This window comes from Ipomoea nil, unplaced genomic scaffold (genome assembly GCF_001879475.1).
Source record: "Ipomoea nil cultivar Tokyo-kokei standard unplaced genomic scaffold, Asagao_1.1 scaffold0302, whole genome shotgun sequence".
In the NCBI taxonomy this organism is placed as follows: domain Eukaryota; kingdom Viridiplantae; phylum Streptophyta; class Magnoliopsida; order Solanales; family Convolvulaceae; genus Ipomoea; species Ipomoea nil.
The window spans coordinates 2,976,863-2,995,655 of record NW_017616730.1 but is presented as its reverse complement, the minus strand read 5'-3'; the positions used below and the strand labels follow the sequence as shown (position 1 = coordinate 2,995,655).

At 37.1% G+C, this 18,793-nt stretch overlaps 3 protein-coding genes across 7 annotated transcripts; 1 reads left to right on the top strand and 2 right to left on the bottom strand.

The window, feature by feature from the left end:
- Positions 1-1,787: 1,787 nt before the first annotated feature.
- LOC109164010 (alanine--glyoxylate aminotransferase 2 homolog 3, mitochondrial-like) lies at positions 1,788-5,021 on the bottom strand. Its single transcript, XM_019312758.1, has 9 exons — positions 4,702-5,021; positions 4,208-4,438; positions 3,952-4,122; positions 3,260-3,403; positions 2,995-3,174; positions 2,594-2,819; positions 2,354-2,467; positions 2,171-2,257; positions 1,788-2,083 (listed from the first exon to the last, which is right to left on the bottom strand). The coding sequence occupies exons 1-9, from the start codon at positions 4,933-4,935 to the stop codon at positions 2,040-2,042; spliced, it is 1,431 nt and encodes a 476-aa protein (XP_019168303.1). The 5' UTR covers positions 4,936-5,021; the 3' UTR covers positions 1,788-2,039.
- Positions 5,022-7,581: 2,560 nt separating this feature from the next.
- On the bottom strand, positions 7,582-10,240 carry LOC109158345 (RNA-directed DNA methylation 4). Of its 4 annotated transcripts, none has more exons than XM_019306285.1 (10): positions 10,014-10,240; positions 9,835-9,924; positions 9,588-9,676; positions 9,310-9,384; positions 9,173-9,223; positions 8,822-8,964; positions 8,593-8,711; positions 8,279-8,369; positions 8,123-8,196; positions 7,582-8,032 (listed from the first exon to the last, which is right to left on the bottom strand). In XM_019306285.1, the coding sequence occupies exons 1-10, from the start codon at positions 10,102-10,104 to the stop codon at positions 7,770-7,772; spliced, it is 1,086 nt and encodes a 361-aa protein (XP_019161830.1). In that variant the 5' UTR covers positions 10,105-10,240; the 3' UTR covers positions 7,582-7,769. The 4 variants fall into 4 exon arrangements, with proteins under 4 accessions (XP_019161830.1, XP_019161826.1, XP_019161837.1 ...); XM_019306281.1 differs by having other exon boundaries at positions 9,588-9,679; positions 10,014-10,239; XM_019306292.1 differs by having other exon boundaries at positions 8,279-8,366; positions 10,014-10,239.
- A 4,221-nt stretch (positions 10,241-14,461) lies between these two features.
- Positions 14,462-17,213, top strand: LOC109158452 (protein NUCLEAR FUSION DEFECTIVE 4-like). 2 transcript variants are annotated; one of them, XM_019306363.1, is made up of 3 exons: positions 14,462-15,664; positions 15,698-15,971; positions 16,593-17,213. In XM_019306363.1, exons 1-3 carry the CDS (start codon positions 14,689-14,691, stop codon positions 17,047-17,049), a joined length of 1,707 nt encoding a protein of 568 aa, XP_019161908.1. In that variant the 5' UTR covers positions 14,462-14,688; the 3' UTR covers positions 17,050-17,213. The 2 variants fall into 2 exon arrangements, with proteins under 2 accessions (XP_019161908.1, XP_019161904.1); XM_019306359.1 differs by having other exon boundaries at positions 14,463-15,971.
- The last annotated feature ends 1,580 nt before the right edge of the window (positions 17,214-18,793 follow it).

Below are 18,793 nucleotides of genomic sequence, written 5' to 3'. Positions count from 1 at the left end.
GATACACAATATATTTTGTATTATACAACTACTAATCAATTTCAGATACAGAATAGTTACACTTAAGGTACAGAAACAGAATTTCGTAACATAATGTACAAAAATACATAAACACGATGTACACAAACATGCTTTACAGTTAAAAAAAAAAAAAAAAAAAAAAAAAAAAAAAAAACTCTGTAACGCGACCTGAAAAACAAACGGTCTCCGTTAAAATTAAAGTTCAAAACGACGTCGTATAAAATCAGGGTCCACGGTATAATGAGTATCCTCAACATTGCAAATATATATTATTAGATAGCCTCTTTGACACAATAACTCCAACACTATACCAAATATCCTTTCTAGAAAACATATATGAGCTCCCAAACAACAATAACCTAAACAGGATGCCAAATCTTTCTTAGGTCTAAAGATTAGCCTTCTAGAAAACCAATATGTGAGCCAGTAAACTCATCAATGGATATAAACATGTTGGTCAGTTCGAATAGACTTACAACAACTAAACTATTTGTAGCACGAATGATATACACATATCATATAATTATTTAAATATATACTATCATGCACTTTAACCGGCAATCCACCATATTACCCAACTTTAATTCAAAGTATCATCATGTCATAGTAGGTTGCTTCAGTCCCACATTAGGCTTTAGAGTGCAGGTAACAAGTGGAGTGTTTTATGGAGTATCTTTCACCATTAAAATATGAGAAACAATGATGAGCCCATGAATGCGGTCCAAGGCCACATGTCTCTCCCATACAATTCATACCTACTTCTCTCTTATCTGTAATCCTTTCTTCCATTAACAAGATCAATCATCCTTTATCCAATAATCTACTACAGCGTCTTCAACTTCACTGGCAAATTATACCGTGCACCATTGTGCGCCATGGCCCAAAACGACGTCATTTTATACTTTTTTGCTTGTTTGTTAAATCCTTAAAATTAAAATATTGCATGTTTCGAATGTACAGAATTATATAATAGAATGCACATAATTTTATACCTGAAATTAACAAAACGTCATCGTTTTGGGAAGGGCAAGGTGCACGGTATAATGATTGAACTCCACACACTCACTCATTATAACCAGGGTTGAAAAAGACGCTAGGCGTCCCCTAGGTGCCCGATTTTTTATTTTTGTTTAAATTTTTTAATTTAGTTTTTTAGGGAGTTATTCATCAAAAAAAAAAAAAAATTAACCGCAGAGGAGGGCACCGCCTAGGCGCGATTTTTGCAACCATGATTATAACCCCCCACCCACATACAAAAATGATTGTAGAAAAAAGCCCAAACAACTGAATTAATAATTAGGCGGTAGATTGTGAGTAATAACTAATAACGCAAGATTGAGATCTATTAGTCATAGTGTGGATATCAAACACTAATCTTTCGACCTAATAGGCCATTGAGTCACCGTGAGTTATTCCTTCATCCTGCTGGACCGGGTGTAGTGGACTCTTTGTGGGCATCTTGCATTAGTTCTCCACTTCTCCCACCTTAGAAATCACTGAGTCAACGTGATTTATCCTTCCATCATCCTGTCGGGTCAAGGTGCGGGAGTCCTTAGGGCAAAGAATTTTGTCTTTTGTGGGCAATGATCACAAGATAATAGGAAAAAAAAAAAACAAAAAAATAAGAGCATATGCAACAACCCAATATGCTAGTTTTGGATACACTTTGCAGACTGCAATCAACACTGGCAGACTTATAGTGCTGTGGATGACTTGAACACTAGTTTTAGTTATGGCTTCAAACCCCAATTTACCATATGGACTCATAAAAATGCAGACTTGAGAAGAAACTGCAGACTTATATTACCAAGAACATAGTCTCATCTTTACAAGGATCACATTTCAGCACAGTTTAATGAAACACAACAAGATGGAGAAGAGAGACAACGAGGTGATGTCTCACAATCTCCCTGCCATGTATGGCAGTTATTTGTTCGACAGAACATACAACAATATGTGCCAGACAGTGATCACCTTCGTTTCACAAGTAGAAAGATCCCTTCTTTATCGCCCCCGCTTCACAGCTTTGACATGTTGTAATCCATGACATCCACAAGGAAATCTAAAAGAACGATTAAGTGACATTAAAACGGGGAGGGAGATAAAAATCGGGGAAAGAATTGTTAACAAAAAAAGATGAAGAACGAACCTGCATCTTCCTTGGTGAAGCAGAGCGGTGGAGTGATTCTGAAAACGTTACCAAAGAATCCACCTTTCCCTATCAGTACTCCCATTTCTGGAGATAATAAACGTTCGTTAAAGAAATGACCGTAACTCAATAAGGACTTTTAGCTATAAGATGAGTGATTGAGTGGAGACAAGAAAAACGCACCTTTCATCTGTTCCATTAGATGAACTATTTCAACCTTTGCTGGAGTTTTTGCCTTCCTGTCAGTCACAAGTTCAACTCCTAGCATGAAGCCTCGTCCCCTTACATCGCCAATAACTGCAAAAAGTATGGTTACTGGTCACGTAGAAGCAAGAAAACAATCCTTTAAACACGGGCTCTTTCTGATACACAGAGTTCTTAACTTGTATAGAATATAAATGAAGGAAAATGAAGGAAACGTACTTTCATGCTTCTCCATTAGTGAAACGAGACGCTCTTTGAGATATGATCCCACAGTGAGCGCGTTCTGTTGGAGCTTCTCTTTTTCTAACACTTTAAGAACAGCTAGGCCGCCTGCTGTGCACACGGGATTCCCACCAAAGGTATTGAAATAAGTGCGATTTGTTAAGACTTTTGCAATGTCGGGAGTAGTGACAACAGCACCAAGTGGAATGCCGTTTCCAATTCCCTGATGTAAAGCAGAAGCAAATGCATCATAATCTCAAAGGTTGGCACAAACCATTTGCTCAAATCATATATAGCAGTCACAGATGAACTTCCTAACATTGCTCAAGAAAACTTTTTGAAAATTCGGGAATCAACCTATGAACAAGTAAGCAATCATAGGGGAGAAAAGATTATACCTTTGCCATGGTAACAATATCAGGCACAACTCCATGGGCCTCGAATCCCCAAAAATGGCTTCCTGTCCGACCAAAACCTGACTGCACCTCATCCGCTATACAAAGGCCTCCCGCTCTTCTGATACTGCTATAGACCGCTGGCAAGTATCCCGGGGCCAATTCCATGATTCCCCCCACACCCTGTCAAGAACGGGAATCATTAGTATTCAAACAATGTACATGGATAAAACGGTACATGTAATAGGTGTATGTCAAACGTTAAAACCTGTATGGCTTCAGCAATAAAACCAGCAACACAACCGGTTGTTCCATAGGTAATAATATCATCCACATCCCTGGCATATTTCGGTCCATCTGAGCCAAAAACACCTCTGTACTGATCTGGATTCAAGGAATGGTGGATTCCAGCCTGTTGAATTTGGTTAAGACAACATACAATCAATCTTCTTTGCTCCTAAACCCATTCTCACCACAACAACATAACTATAAACTTGGTGGTTATTAACATCGAGTCAACAACTACCGATACTAGTCTTCATTTAAGACTGGCAACCACAGTGTGAGAGTTTCACCCTCTTGTATGAGTAACTCCTTAGGGCACCAGATACTGGTCTTCCCACCTAATGGGCCGCTCAGTCACTGTGATTTACCCCCCCTCCACCTAATGGGCCGCTCAGTCACTATGATTTACCCCTCCTCCACCTAATGGGCCGCTCAGTCACCCCCTCCACAATCCTGTTAGGCAGGGTGTGGAGGCCCTAGGAGGGAGGGATCATGCTCTCTTTCTTGTGACAAAGTGCATTAGGTATCATATGCTAGATGGTTAATTAGATAAGTAAACCAATTGGCACAATACTTTAGCAAACACCTTATCAAAGTCTAAAGCACAAGAACATCTATGCAATTAGCCACATTCATAGGTGCAAACAGAAAAATTCATAAACCCCATGGATGTACCTGCACTACATTGAACTTGTAGTTAGATTGAGCAGTAGCATTCATAGTAGCAGCGGCATTACCATGATAACCATTCCTGATTGAAATAACATCGTGACAGCCAGTATACAACCTCGTCATTAGCAAAGCCAGTTCATTGGCCTCTGTCCCAGAATTCGTAAAGTAAACAACCTAAACAACAATAAGGAAATAAAAATAAAATGAAGATGAACAGACAAAGAAGGTATAGAAATGGAGGTAAAGAAGGGTAACCCACCTTGAGATCTCCAGGCATCTTGGAGGCAAGTGCTTCGGCAAAATCAGCTATGGTGTGATTGAGATACAACACGGTGGAATGTTGGAGGCGCTTTGTTTGGTTCACCACCGCCTCCACCACCTCCGGGTGGCAGTGGCCGCAACACACGGTGGCGATCCCGCCAAATGCATCCAGATACCGACGCCCATTCTCGTCGAACAAGTACTGCATCTTCCCATCCACCAAATTCAACTGCCCAACCCATAAAACAATCAGAATTTACAAATGTCAAGCATATAGCCATTAATGTGCAATCTAATTATTAGCTTAGGCCAATTGAGATGGAAACGAGCTCTTCAATTTGGTAATGAATTGGAATCTCTGCGTCACCCGATAAACGACTACAATCCACGTGTTGCTCGGAACTCACCTCACACGTGAGTGGAGCCAGGCCAAACTTTTTTCCAGAAAATTGGGAAAAACAAAAAAAAAAAACTCGTCACGTATAAACTCACCGGGTTCTTGAAGAAATGGAAGATGGCGGGGCTGAGGTAACGCTGGCGTTTCTGAAGCACCTCGGCGGCTGAGGGGCCGGTGTACGGAGGCGGAGAGTAGTGGAAGGGGGGCATTTTGGGGAGCAATGAGTCAAGAGACTCGTCGGACTGCGCGGCGGTGGCGAATGGCCGGTGAATCAACGGTGAACCTCTCGCTGATAATGCCCTCCGCCCTGATACGATAAATCTCTTCATTTTTCGGATTGAGAATACTTTCGCTCTCCGCGCTACTCTGAGATTGCAGAGATTAACGTGAAGAAGTAGAAGAAGATAGTAGAAAATATTCAATGAATATACGAGACAAGAGATTTGATAGCGATTGGGCGATGATCACGTGGGGAATGCATAGTTGGCTACGTCTACGTGGCAAACTCGTGGCGGTCAGTTAAAATAATATGCAGGAGTTACGTACTGCCATCAAATTCATTTATAGGTATATCCATTTTTTATAATTTCAATTTTTTTTCCTAAATTATATTCTGAATTCTATGAATTTACTCGAAATTCATAATAAGGTAAATTGAATTCATTTAATTTTGATATTTAATACCAAAATGGCAAAATATACGTTTCTAGACTCAAGGTGTTTATCTCAACTCGAAATTCATATTTATTGAGTTACTCCGTAAAGAAAGCGATGAAAATTTTTTTGTGTATAATTAAAACTGATTAATCAATCTAAAAATTTGTGTAAAGTACTAATGTTTACTCACCACCTAAAAACTTGTAAAAAAATATTTTAGTTGAAATTTAGCTTAGAAAATCATTAAAAAAAAAACTAATAAATGTAGCAAAAAAAATAAATAAAAATCCAAAGTCGAGTAACTAATAGTGCATGAAATAGCAGTTGATGACTATAAGTAAGAATATCACAAGAGTGGATGGATTCAAAATATAAGAAGCTTAAAATTTGAGCATATATTTTTGTCATTTATTTTCTAGATAATTAATAATTATAAGTTGATAGCTCATATGATATTTTTGCTATAAATATATCAAACATTAAAGTTAGTGAATGTCACGAGCTCAACTCTTGTCAACATTTTTTTTATCGTATTCGTTGCATATAGTGCAATTTATATTTTATTTCTGAGTTATTACACATGAAGAAGGTTGATTGCTCAAACAAAATAATCTTATTCACTTTTAATTTATAGTATATGAAAATGATAGTGTATTTATATTTATTTATTATAAAAGTAGCATTATTGGTGAAATATTTTTAATGCAAATAAGTTTCAATTTTTTTTTTTTTTAATGCAAATAGAGCAATGGTCGGATATGGAGATGGGGGATGTTGCGAATCAGCATCTGATCTTATACATACCAAGCTGACTCACACTCCTTTGTCCTCATCACACCTAAAATTCTCACGTTCTACAAAATTAAAGTTCTACTACATGAACTTCTAAATCTTACTCTTTAAATTTTATTTTCTAATGTGATAATCACTGATAAACTATTTTATCATGTGAATTCCAATATAAATGTCTATATCAAAATTTTGTGTGTGAGAGTAAGAAATAAGAGTACATACAGTATTTTCCAACTATAAATTCTCACATGTCACATCTTATACCAAGCTGACTCACACTCCTTGCCAAATAATAATATTAGCATCAAGCCATCAATTGCCAGTTTGCCACCTAATTTTTTGTTGTCTTCTTTTGAGCATCCACATGTGTATAATTTTTTTGTCAGATGAAAATAACACATTTTTCTGCAACATCTCTCTCCCCTCGCTCATCTCTCATACTCTCTCTACCCCTACCTCACCCAAAACCTTGGCTTCCTAAGAGTATCTACATCAGAGATAATGTGGGGAGAATGCAGCATTAATTCACTTAATTCAAGTTTATAGTTAATGTGAGGGAGAATAGATTTGGGAAGAATTCATCTGCAAAGTTAAGAATAATGACAGAAAAGAAGAAAAAAAAAAAAAAGGAAGAAACATGGGCTGCTGTGCGCGTTTTGTGCACAGCAGCAGCCCACACGGGCGCGTCAGGCGTGCCGAGCCATTCGGCACGCCTGACCTTTTTTTTTTTCTGATTTTTTTTTTTCCTCTCCTTCCCCACATTCTCTCTCCTAATCACTCTTACATTATCCCCTAATTCTCCCCAACCATTGTGGATGCTCACTGTTTCTCCTTTGTTCAAACTCCAATGACATATATATCACCTATTTGTTATATGTGACTTGGCTAGGCTATGTTGGAATTAGATGACTTTTAACCAACTCATCATGATTTGATGAAAGATTTGAGAAGTCATAAATGAGAAAATTTGCTATCCTCGTTTCATCTAATTGTCAATGATGTTAGGAATTAGCTAGAGCATTTTCTAATCTTTGTTTTTGTTTGTTAAATAATCTACGGTACGGATAAGATTGCCTATTTATTAGCTAGGTCTTATACAAGTCAAATTGTATGGATTGTTTATGAGAGCATCCCAAAAGGGACTTTTGGACAGATTTTGAGGAATTTTGAGTGAGGTGGAGGAAAGAGATGGAATTGAGAGAAAGGGGAGATCCCAAAAGGGGCTTTTAGACAGGTTTTGAGGAATTTTGAGTGAGGTGGAGGAAAGAGAGAGAAAGGGTTGGAGTGGATTTTGTAAAGATAGTGGGTCCCACTGTGGGAGAGAGACTGAGACGCATGCACAGCACACGCCCGCATAATTATATATATATAATTATATATATATATATATATATATATATATATATATATATATATTCAAATTTTTTTTTTTTTCTCTCTTCCCATTTTCTTTTTCCTAATTACACCTCTAAAACCTCCTCAAAATCTTCACACTATTGAGGATGCCTAAGTTCCTTTCCCTTCTATTGTTCATTTACTGCAGTTAGACTTGAATTCATGAAAAGAGGTTTGTTTGTTCCAAAAAGAAAAAAAAAAAAAAAAAAAAAAACAATTTTACTCAGTAGTGTAAGAATCCACTGAACTTAAATCTGAAAGGGAATCCATATGATATCAGACAACTACAACTACCAGAAATCACATCCATTTGTCTTCCTCACCAAACATCCTCACCATAGTCATACAATTCACAATCATCACCACTATAGATATCATCTTCAACAAATGGATCCCAACCATCTGAACACTCGAATCGACTCAAATCCTCTCCCTCGCGAGATACATAGATGTCAGTTTCTTGTTCGTCAGAGGAAGATTCACTCTCACCTTCTGACCGGTCATTTGAGGATAGACTCTCTACTCCATCCTCATCTCCAGATGACTCTTCATCGGGATACTCATTACGGGGGTTGTTTTCATCTGAGATACAAATAGTTGACAATATCAAACCATGTACGAGCTGTGGCAGCATAATTCATGAAACGTTAAAGAAAGTAAGACTAGTGATACCATTAGAATCATCAGTTTCATAGTCTGAATCATCAGGACCATCATAGAAGTCATCATCGTCATCCACTTGAACCCTGGAAAACAAAGGTGCTATTTTTACAAGAAATATGACACAAACTAAGATTAGGATAAGCATAGAGTGCTATGAATCCTTACAAAGGAAAATGGTTTTCAGTTGATTCCGCCATGGTCTCAACATCATTCTTAACGGCATAGAAGTCATATACAAAACCATCTGAAGATGCTGCACAAAGATTAAAGACTAAGTTCTATCCACAAGCAAAAAGGTTTCATAGAAAAAGTATTCATGCCATTTCATGATTTCCTCTCTTTTTTTTATAAATAACTAGATACCAGAAAAGACTAGAGAATTTCAAGACATAGTATTGCAGTTTAAAAGCCCCAGTAAGCAACAACAATGCAACTTTCATTGAAGCCTTCCAACCCCAATAGAGAAAATAGGGCAGAACCTTGTTTGAAGATATAGTCATGTATGCCAGACTCAATTTCTTCAGCGGCACTTGGCATGACTTCTCTTAAGAGTGGCAAATACTGAGACATCATCCTGTGATCTTCCAACTCTGGATCTCTACAGACACACAATAGAAGTGGTTATTTTCCCTGGCACAAGAAAAAGAGATGATAGAAACCAGTAATACAGTTGGATTAACATAAACAGCTTTGGGCAACAAAACATACTCCTCTTGTACATCATGGCTTTTTTCCTCTGTATCAACACGAACAACATCATACAGTCGGCAGACTTCATGTAGTGCTTCATCATCCTTCTTACCCCTTCTACTTTTCCATATTTGCTCAAATCGAGCATTTTTTGACAAATCCTAGAAAGATAAATTACAGATTTTATCAAAGGAATCTACCAGATAGGAGGAAAGTAAGAGTCTTTTGACTGCTTAATTCTGGAAAGGAACAAGTTGATTTAATGTTAATTACTTCCCTAAGAGTTAACAAACTAAGAAATTATCTATTCAGAATGACAATTGACCATAAGAAAGTTCCTTTCTAAAATGAGAAGTGTCAGAAGTTCACCTCTTGTTTTTGTTTAGCTTTTGTAAGAAGCTGATCTTGCCTTCGCATGTGCTACATTCAAAATGCACAGAGCATTCATGTTAACACATCAAAATATTTGTCTGAATTTGCAATGGAATAACTCATTAAAGACTTACATTATTAGCCTTAAATGCATGTCTTCTTTCCTCAAATTTCTCTTTGACAATTGAAGAATCAGCAGCAGAATCAGGCTGTTACCAAGTAGCAAACCATTATAGTAGGTAGCCACTACTAACTGTTAAAATTGTGCTTCCTCATAATAGTAAGAGAGATTTGGAGAATATAATACAGTTAATGAATACAAGCCTCAAAGAATTCTCCTACCTTTGTTATCAGCAAAGAAAAGAATGGGAATTCAGAAAAATACATGATAAAATGGGATTATAATACTAACCACAAAAGACCGCACAAGATCAGCAGTGACTTCTGAGTTAGTTATGGTCTCAACATGCTGTACAAGAACCTTTTTTGTCTTCAATTCCTCTACTGTAACACAGTTGGAAGTGCATCATAGTAATTAAAACTCAAATACATTACAATAAATAGATACAAGCAGGTATATATATACATCATAATTTGCAGAACAAATGCATAAAAATCATAGATTTTGCTGGGGAGAAAGAGAAAGGAGCTTCACAAACCTTTACTAGTACTAGAAGAAGAATTGGAAATTGAGAGGTTCTCAAAGTCAATCAACGGGCGTTTGAGTGGTCTCTCATTGATTTCAAGCCCTGCCAATTCACCAAAGTCACAGAGAATTCAAAAACCAAAGCCTACACATAAAAGTACAAAAGAAAGTTGTAAAAAAAAAAGAACTCACAGAAAGCATCGAGGCAAAATTGCGATGCTTTTCGCTTAACCCTAACAATCACCGGCTTGTCGTCCTTGGGGTTCTCCTCCGTCGCCGCCATTACTAAGGCTTTTGATACCTTAACTGACGTCGAAGAAAGCGGGAGAGAGGTTTCGTGAATAATCAGAATGAATCTGACCGGCTCAAAGAAGCACGTGTTTTCCACGTGCGTATGAACTCCAGGCCAAGAATAATAAAGAGTTAATACCCAAAATAGTCCCTCGACTATGTCGTAATTACCAATTTGGTCCTCGACTATCATTCTTACCCAATTAAGTCCTCAACTATACAATTTTTACTCAATTTAGTCCTTTGTCAATTTGACTGTTTGTTGACTGTCAAAAGTGGAAATAAAGTTGTAATTTTACAAGTTTTCTCCTTCCTCCGCATTTAGCAGCGCTAAACCATGTAGCAATAAGCTCCGGTTGGGTTCTAAACCTGTCAGTATCGAAGTAGTGGTTGTGCATCGGATAGCCCATGAATTTGATTTTCAACGATTTTTTGACGATCGAAATCTGATCGGAGTGTATTGCTGCATGGTTTGGCGCTGCTAAATGGAGAGGAAGGAGAAATCTTGTAAAATTATAATTTTATCCCGACTTTTGACAGTCAACAAACAGTCAAATTAATACAAAGGACTAAATTGGGTAAGAATTGTATAGTTGAGGACTAAATTGGGTAAGAATTGTATAGTTGAGGACTTAATCGAGTAAAAGTTAAATAGTTGAGGACTTAATTGGGTAAGAATGGTAGTTGAGGACCAAATTGATAATTATGGCATAGTCGAGGGACCATTTTAGGTATTAACTCAATAATAAATTAGTTATTGACTTTCTTGATTTGAACTATTTGGGCAATCTAGGCTGAAGGCGGGTTAATTTGTGACAAGATGTTTAACCTTGGTTATGGTTCTTGAAGGGGAAATAGAACAGTGCGTAGAGAAGAGGGACCATACAATTTGTGATTGTTCTTTCCATCATATCACTCCATGTTAGGCCTAAGCATCCTGAATCCAGAATCCAAGCATCTGACAACCGACTCAATGAAACTGCTAGGACATCACCTTTACAGTCTAATCTGAGTCATTAGTTTGTATCACGTTCGCAACCTCTTGCTACTTCTCCAACTTTGCACAGTTTTTTTTCATGTGCCTAAACACCTTGTACTTGTAGCACCAGATTTTTTTACTGTTCCATCCAACACCTATCATCCAACAGTGCATATGAGACACACACAACACTCGGGGTTGCAGGTATTCCCTTCCACACCTGGCATACTTCATGCACATGTCACATTTACACCAGCATATTAAGAGATATAAAGCCTGTTGTGGGTAGCTCAACCTAATAATTTTCCAATTTAATTTTCAACGGCAAAGGAGACTGGCCAAGGTTAAGTGTGGAGGGATTGCCAAGGGGATGCATTTGAGGAACAGGATTCTTTCACTGCTCTCTGTTTATGAATGGAATTAAGTCAGAAAGTGACTCTTGGCAGGATTATGGCCACCTACCAAATACAGGCAAGCATAAATGCAGATTAGATTCTTTTAATTGTAGTTGCTTAAACATTTTACTTTTGATGACACCATTATCTACCATACTAATATCCCCCAAACCCCAGAAACATCTTAGTATTAACTGGACATACATATCCCAGTTTTCTTCGATCTTATGCTTACTTTTTGACGAAACCCAGGCCAAAAGAATTTATGTTGGGTGCATCGAGCATCTATCTGCAGACTGCTGGCAAGATTCTGGGAGGTACCATAAAACGGTAGAATAAATGCATACAAGACAACAAAAGGGCTCCCTGTTTCCAGTCAGAAACAATTAAATAAATTTGTGTTACAATGCATAACTGAGATGTATAGTAGGTGAAGACTTTGAGGGAAGTGTTGTGTTCCCATGTAGAGTACGTAAGAAGAGTCCTAGTCAGGTTTTCCTTCTTTGGTGCCCAGAATAATTGAAACGGCAGCCCACCAGGATTGTTTTCTCACGTTAACATCAATTTATTATAGGAAAATACTATATTTACTCTCAAATTCTGATGTTGACATTATTTTATTTTTTGGGACCCGATGAAGATAACTAATCATCATTGCCATATGAGGAATTAGTACAAATAGGTGGTTGTACTAGTACTATTACAGCAAGTTTGGTTCACGGAATGAATTTGGAGGTTATAGGAATGCTATTCCACAGGGAATGGAATAGGTAAGGAATAGAATAAGAATTGTATTCTGTAGTTTGGTTGGCTGAAAGAATAGACTTTAGTAATTGTATTCCAGTGTTTGGTAAGTTGAAGGAATAGAAATGGAATAGATTTTTAAGACATAAATACCCTTATACGAAATAATAATAATAATAATAAATATGATTATGATATACTGAATGTTATATATATATATATATATATATATATATATATATATATATATATATATATATATATATATATATATATTTATTTATTTATTTATTTATTTATTTATTTATTTATATACATGTATATGCATGTGTGTGTGAGAGAGAAAATAATAATAATAATAATAATAATAATAATTATTATTATTATTATTATTATTATTATTATATAAATACATATTTATATTTATATTTAATTTACTTTCTCACTTATCTCATATCGGTTGGAGAAGTAAATAATGGAGCCTTGAGGCTCTTATAAAAGGAGCCTCAAGGCTCCATAATTTCAATTGCAATGCTCATCCGCTAGGCATGCACATGGGCAGGCTACTTAATTTAGGAGTCAATGCTTCATAATTAAGGAGTCTTATACAGTTAATTTTATATATATATATATATATATATATATATATATATATATATATATATATATATATATATTGATAGATTGATGGATAAAAATTATAATTAATTAAATATATACATTTATATAATACATTATATTTATTAAATAAATATAAATATTATATAATGTGCAAAGTGTATTTTTGGTATTTGCGATATAAAAGCTATTCCCAAGCTGAAGGTAATAGCTCATTCTTAGGCATTCATGAACCAAACATGCCATTAGCGACAGTGTGAAAATTATGTCCAAAGTGGGCAGATTCCTTGTGCGCACCGGCCACCCACTTGCTTTGTCTAAGGACTAGACAGGACTAGTGTTGACAGACTGACTTGCTTTGTCTAAGGACTAGACAGGACTAGTGTTGACAGACTGACAGTACCCGACTGGAGTCGAACTTAGAATCTTATGGGCCCAACCCCAAATTATGCCATGGAATCGTGTTCACCGAGAATGGTGAACACAAGGCAAAACGACGTCGTTTTTAGGCAAAAAAATAATAATAATAATAATTCGCGGATGTGGAGTTAACGGCGCGCGTTTGATCAAATTATGAATTTTCTGTTATGAAAATTCATAATCGCATAACAGAAAATTCATAATCTCACAACTGAAAATTCATAATCTCATAACTGAAAATTCATAATCTTATAACAGAAAATTCATAATCTCATGGTTCCAAAGTGAATGTGTAGGCATGGTTCCAAAGTGAATGTGCAGGCATGGATTCATAATTTATGAATGTCCGTGATTTCGGACGGGAATATGTAGGCATGGTTCCAAAGTGAATGTGCAGGCATGAATTCATAATTTATGAATGTCCGAAATTATGAATGTAATGAAAATTCATAATCTCATAACAGAAAATTCATAATCGCATAACAGAAAATTCATAATCGCATAACAGAAAATTCATAATCTCATAACAGAAAATTCATAATCTTATAACAGAAAATTCATAATCTCATGGTTCCAAAGTGAATGTGTAGGCATGGTTCCAAAGTGAATGTGCAGGCATGGATTCATAATTTATGAATGTCCGTGATTTCGGACGGGAATGTGTAGGCATGGTTCCAAAGTGAATGTGTAGGCATGAATTCATAATTTATTAATGTCCGAAATCTTTGTTCACCTCAAATTAAAGTGAAACCGAAAAATGTGAAAATAAAGAAGAAAAATCACGCAATTAATTAAGAAAAAAAAAAAAAAAGATAACGGTGTACTAACACCGTTGGAACCGTGTTCACCATGAATGGTGAACACGGTTCCATGGCATAACGTCCCCAAATACTGCCCACTAAATCATTGGACTAGTGTTGACAGTACCCGGCTGGAGTCGAACTTAGAATCTTATGGGCCCAACCCTAAATACTGGCCACTAAATCATTGAACTAAGTCCGTGCCGGTTTGTCTCGAAATCTTGAATTTACTAATAGTTGCACACTGCACTATCTTAGCATTTTGGAAAAAAATTTGGTGTTATTATTATTATTATTTTTTTTTTTTTAAAAATTTTGGGGAGTCTTAAAACATGTCATAATATGGCGACAGTAGTTTTGAGTGGTGGTTCAAAGGAAAACACATTTTCCTGTTAATCACCACAATTATATTGCCTTCCCCATACATCGCTAATAATCAACGTCACTAGCCATCATTACTTCTTCTAACTCCCCTTCATTATTACTATGAGCCTCCATTTTAACATTCAACATTCCCATTTGGAAAAAGAGAAAGAAATTCTAGCTATCTAGCTAGGATTATATTACCCTCATCTCTTCTGCCAAAATTCAAAGATTTTGGTTAGAATTGAGTTGAATCCATGGCGCTTCAATGGCTGAGTTTAGTGGCGGCGATATGGCTGCAATCAGTGAACGGCAGCAACTTGAATTTTCCGGCGTATTCTTCCCGGCTTAAACACCTCCTCTCCATATCTCAGGTGCAGCTCAACAATCTGGCGTTCGCCAATGACGCCGGGAAGCTTTTCGGCTGGTTTTCCGGCGTTGCAGCGGCGTATCTGCCGCTCTGGGTGGTGCTGTTGATTGGGTCCACGCTTGGGTTCATTGGCTATGGCGTCCAGTATCTCTTCCTCATAAACCAGATCACTTCCCTGTCTTTCTGGCAGGTTTTCTTGCTCACGGCCATGGCGGGGAACAGCATTTGCTGGATCAACACCGTCTGTTACATCGTCGCCATTAAAAACTTCCCGTTGGACCGCCAGGTCGCCGTCGGATTATCGACGAGCTATGTCGGGTTAAGCGCCAAGATTTTCACCGACATCGTGGATGTGGTGAACGTGTCTTCTCCGGCGGGTGAGAGAGCCAAAACGTATCTCCTCCTCAACGCCGCCCTGCCGCTGGTGGTCTCCGCCGTGGCGGCGCCGCTGGCTAGGGATATCAAGATCGGAAGATCAAGAAGCCTGGCCGGCGGGTTCAGTATAATGTTCGTGATAACCATCGCCACCGGGGTGTACGCCGTGATCACAAGCTTGGGTGCCGCCGGCGTTTCAAGAATCTTGCCGAGTTACCTGAGCTTGACGGGCATGGCGGTTTGGTTGGTGTTCCCCGTCGTGGTCCCCATAGCTGAGGAGCTTAAAGAACAGTGGCAGAGAAAGTGTTGGATTAGGCACGACATGAAAGTTTATAATCAGAGCGAGGACGAACAATCCGCCCCGAGATCACCACCACCTTCTGGTGCCACGCAACCAGTATCACCATCACTACCACCATCATTATTGACAGTATCAAATGAATGCCATCTTGGCCCGCGATTAGCATCATCTGGTGCCACGCAATCACTATCACCACCACTATCATCATCACCGCTGCCATTATCATTGGAGGGATCAAAAGAAGGGCATGCAGGTTTGGAGGGGATTTGGAGTAGGGAGGAGATTGGGGCAAAGAAAATGGTGACAAGAATTGATTTTTGGCTATATTTCTTTGTTTATTTCTTTGGGGCGACGCTTGGGTTAGTGTACATGAACAACTTGGGACAAATAGCGGAGTCGCGTGGCAGTTCGGAGACTTCTACGTTGGTCTCACTGTCGTCGTCGCTCAGTTTCTTTGGTCGTCTTCTTCCGTCGCTCTATGACTACTTCTCAAAGTAACCTAACCTCTCTCTCTCTCTCTCCCTCTCTCTCTCATCATTCCCTCTCTTAATCTGCATTAATGGCGTCGTACTTGTTAGTTGACAGAATTCAAGGTCCAATTTATTCGGCCATTAAATGCCCATGCACACATGTTATGTTCTGGATGTCTTGCCTTCTTGTTTTTTTTTAATGTAGTATCTATTATGCTGTTCATACATATTTTCTCGACCTAAGAGTTAATGTCCCCGAGTTCGAATCTTGTCTCAAAAGGTTGAATTCCCAACCTTAAGGGTCCCCACACTTCGATCAGATAGCGCATGTGAAATTATGTAAATCACTGTAACTCAATGGTTCAGTAGACAAGGCTAAATGCTGGTGTCCACAAGGAATCTGTCCACTTTAGACACTTTAAACCTTAATCTCTTTTCCTACCCACTAAACCATTGAGCTAAGCCCGTACTGGTCCCAAGTTCGAATCTGAAACCTCTGGTGTGAGGGGCTATAGCTATGCAACTAGACCACAATAATAAATAATCTAAGTTGTCTTATTTTCTTATAATCCTTTACTACTAGGATTACAGAATTTACCAAACTCGAATAGTTAATGATGTTTTGTTGTTTATATGTTGTTTCAGGAGCAAGTACAGGATATCGAGGCCGGCGAGCATCGCCGCCACGATGGTGCCGATGTGTGGCGCGTTCTTCCTACTGCTCCACGGCAGCCACATCTCTCTCTACGTCAGCACCGCCGTGATAGGAATCTGCGCCGGCGCGATAACTTCCATCGCCGTCTCCACAACCACGGAGCTCTTCGGCGCCCACAATTTCGGCGTCAACCACAACATCCTCGTCACCAACATCCCCATCGGATCCTTCCTCTTCGGCGACATGGCCGCCCTCATCTACAAGAGAGAAGGCCGGCGCCATAGCTCCGGCGCCGGCACCGGAACCTGCATGGGAACCAGCTGCTTTCACACCACCTTTCTCATCTGGGGTTGTCTCTGCTCCTTTGGAACGCTGTTGGCCCTCGTCTTCCATGCGAGAACTCGAAGCTTTTATTCTCACCGGCAACCTATCAACGGTCAACCGTAAAACGGGACGGCGGTTAAACGCCGTTTACCGTTATAGTACGTAGAAGCCATAGCCTATAGCTAGCAGTAATTAAGGTTACTGCGTACGTTGTTTTTTTACTGCGTACGTTGTTTGTCAAGATTATGTACTATTTTAATTAGGAATTATTATTAGTATTAATGATATAACATGCGTCACTGCTGTCGTATGGTATTGCTGGGTATGTATATTAATCAGTATATAGTTAATTTAATTAATAAATAATAAGCAAATCAAGTTAAATAAATTTATAAAATATTTTAACAATTAATTAAATTGAAAATTTTATTTTTTAATTAACTGAATTGATTTTTTTTTTCAATTAATTGATCGGTTAACAAATTAACAAAAACATTTTAGTCATGGTTAAAAATCCTTAAGATTTGTAATAAAAAAAAAAAAAATTTATAGTTTTACATCATAAACGGGTTATTACATCAATATAAAATTGAAAAAAATTTGAAAAACTAGCTTAATATATAGTATGATTTATGAATTATTAAAACACACACACACACATACACACACACACACACACACACACACACACACACACATATATATATATATATATATATATATATATATATATATACACCAATGATTCGGATTTCGGACACTTTCGAACCAAATTAACAGTTAATCAAAATTCATTAAAATTCTAAATTCTCAACCGAACTAAAATATTTCAGTTAAAAATACAATTGACTAAAATCTATCAATTCGGTTAATTTACTGAATTTTTATCAAATTGTGCACACCCCTAATTATGGAGAAGAGTTTTAATAGCAAAATATAAAAAGAATCGAATGCAAAGTATTACTCTTTTTACTTGTGATATTTACTTCTTTTTTTTTTAGTATACTCAAAGTTTCATCGTCGAACATAGTGACTAATCCTACTCCATTCCAAAGTCAAGGGTTCAGTGACTAATCCTGCTCCATTCCCAAAGCCAAATAATTTATGTAAGTCTCGATAACTAAACTAAACATGTGAAATGAAATATAATATATATATATATATATATATATATATATATATATATATATATATATATATATATATGATGTGTTGTAGAGGTTTTGGTAGTGTAGAAATCATTTACAAGAGGAAGCCTACTGAAATTGACTTTGGAGACCAACAGAAGATAGCGGGGTTTCTGTTTCGACCATCAAATATGATATGATGTTGATTTGCTTTCCGTCTATTATATCGTGGACTATAGTCAATACTAATATTATAAGGTTTACGATTAACATACAAATTCGTTTTTAGTATATTAAAGATTTATTTTTATTGTATTATATAAATGTTTACATTTTAAAGTTTATTTTTCGTATATTGCATATTTATTTTTAATATATTATTTAAAAATAAATTTATAGTATATTAAAAATGAATCATTAGTATATTAAAATTGAACATTTATCGTGAATTCATTTTTTTTAATATAGATCCTAGTTTCCTAGTACAGAGTATAATTTGCCTACTTTTTGGATTTCTTGGAGAAAATGGATTTGGTAAAGGGGCTTTGTTTTTGAATAATCTTATAAGGAGTAAAAATGATTGGTGGAAGTGTGGAAAAAAAAAAGTGCGAAAAGACGCATGATTAATGTCGCTTAATGTATTTTTTATTTTTGACTAGGTAGGTTTCATTTAATTAGGGGTAAATTCGTAACTATAATATTATTATATCTACTAATCTACCTCTACAAATCTAATAAGA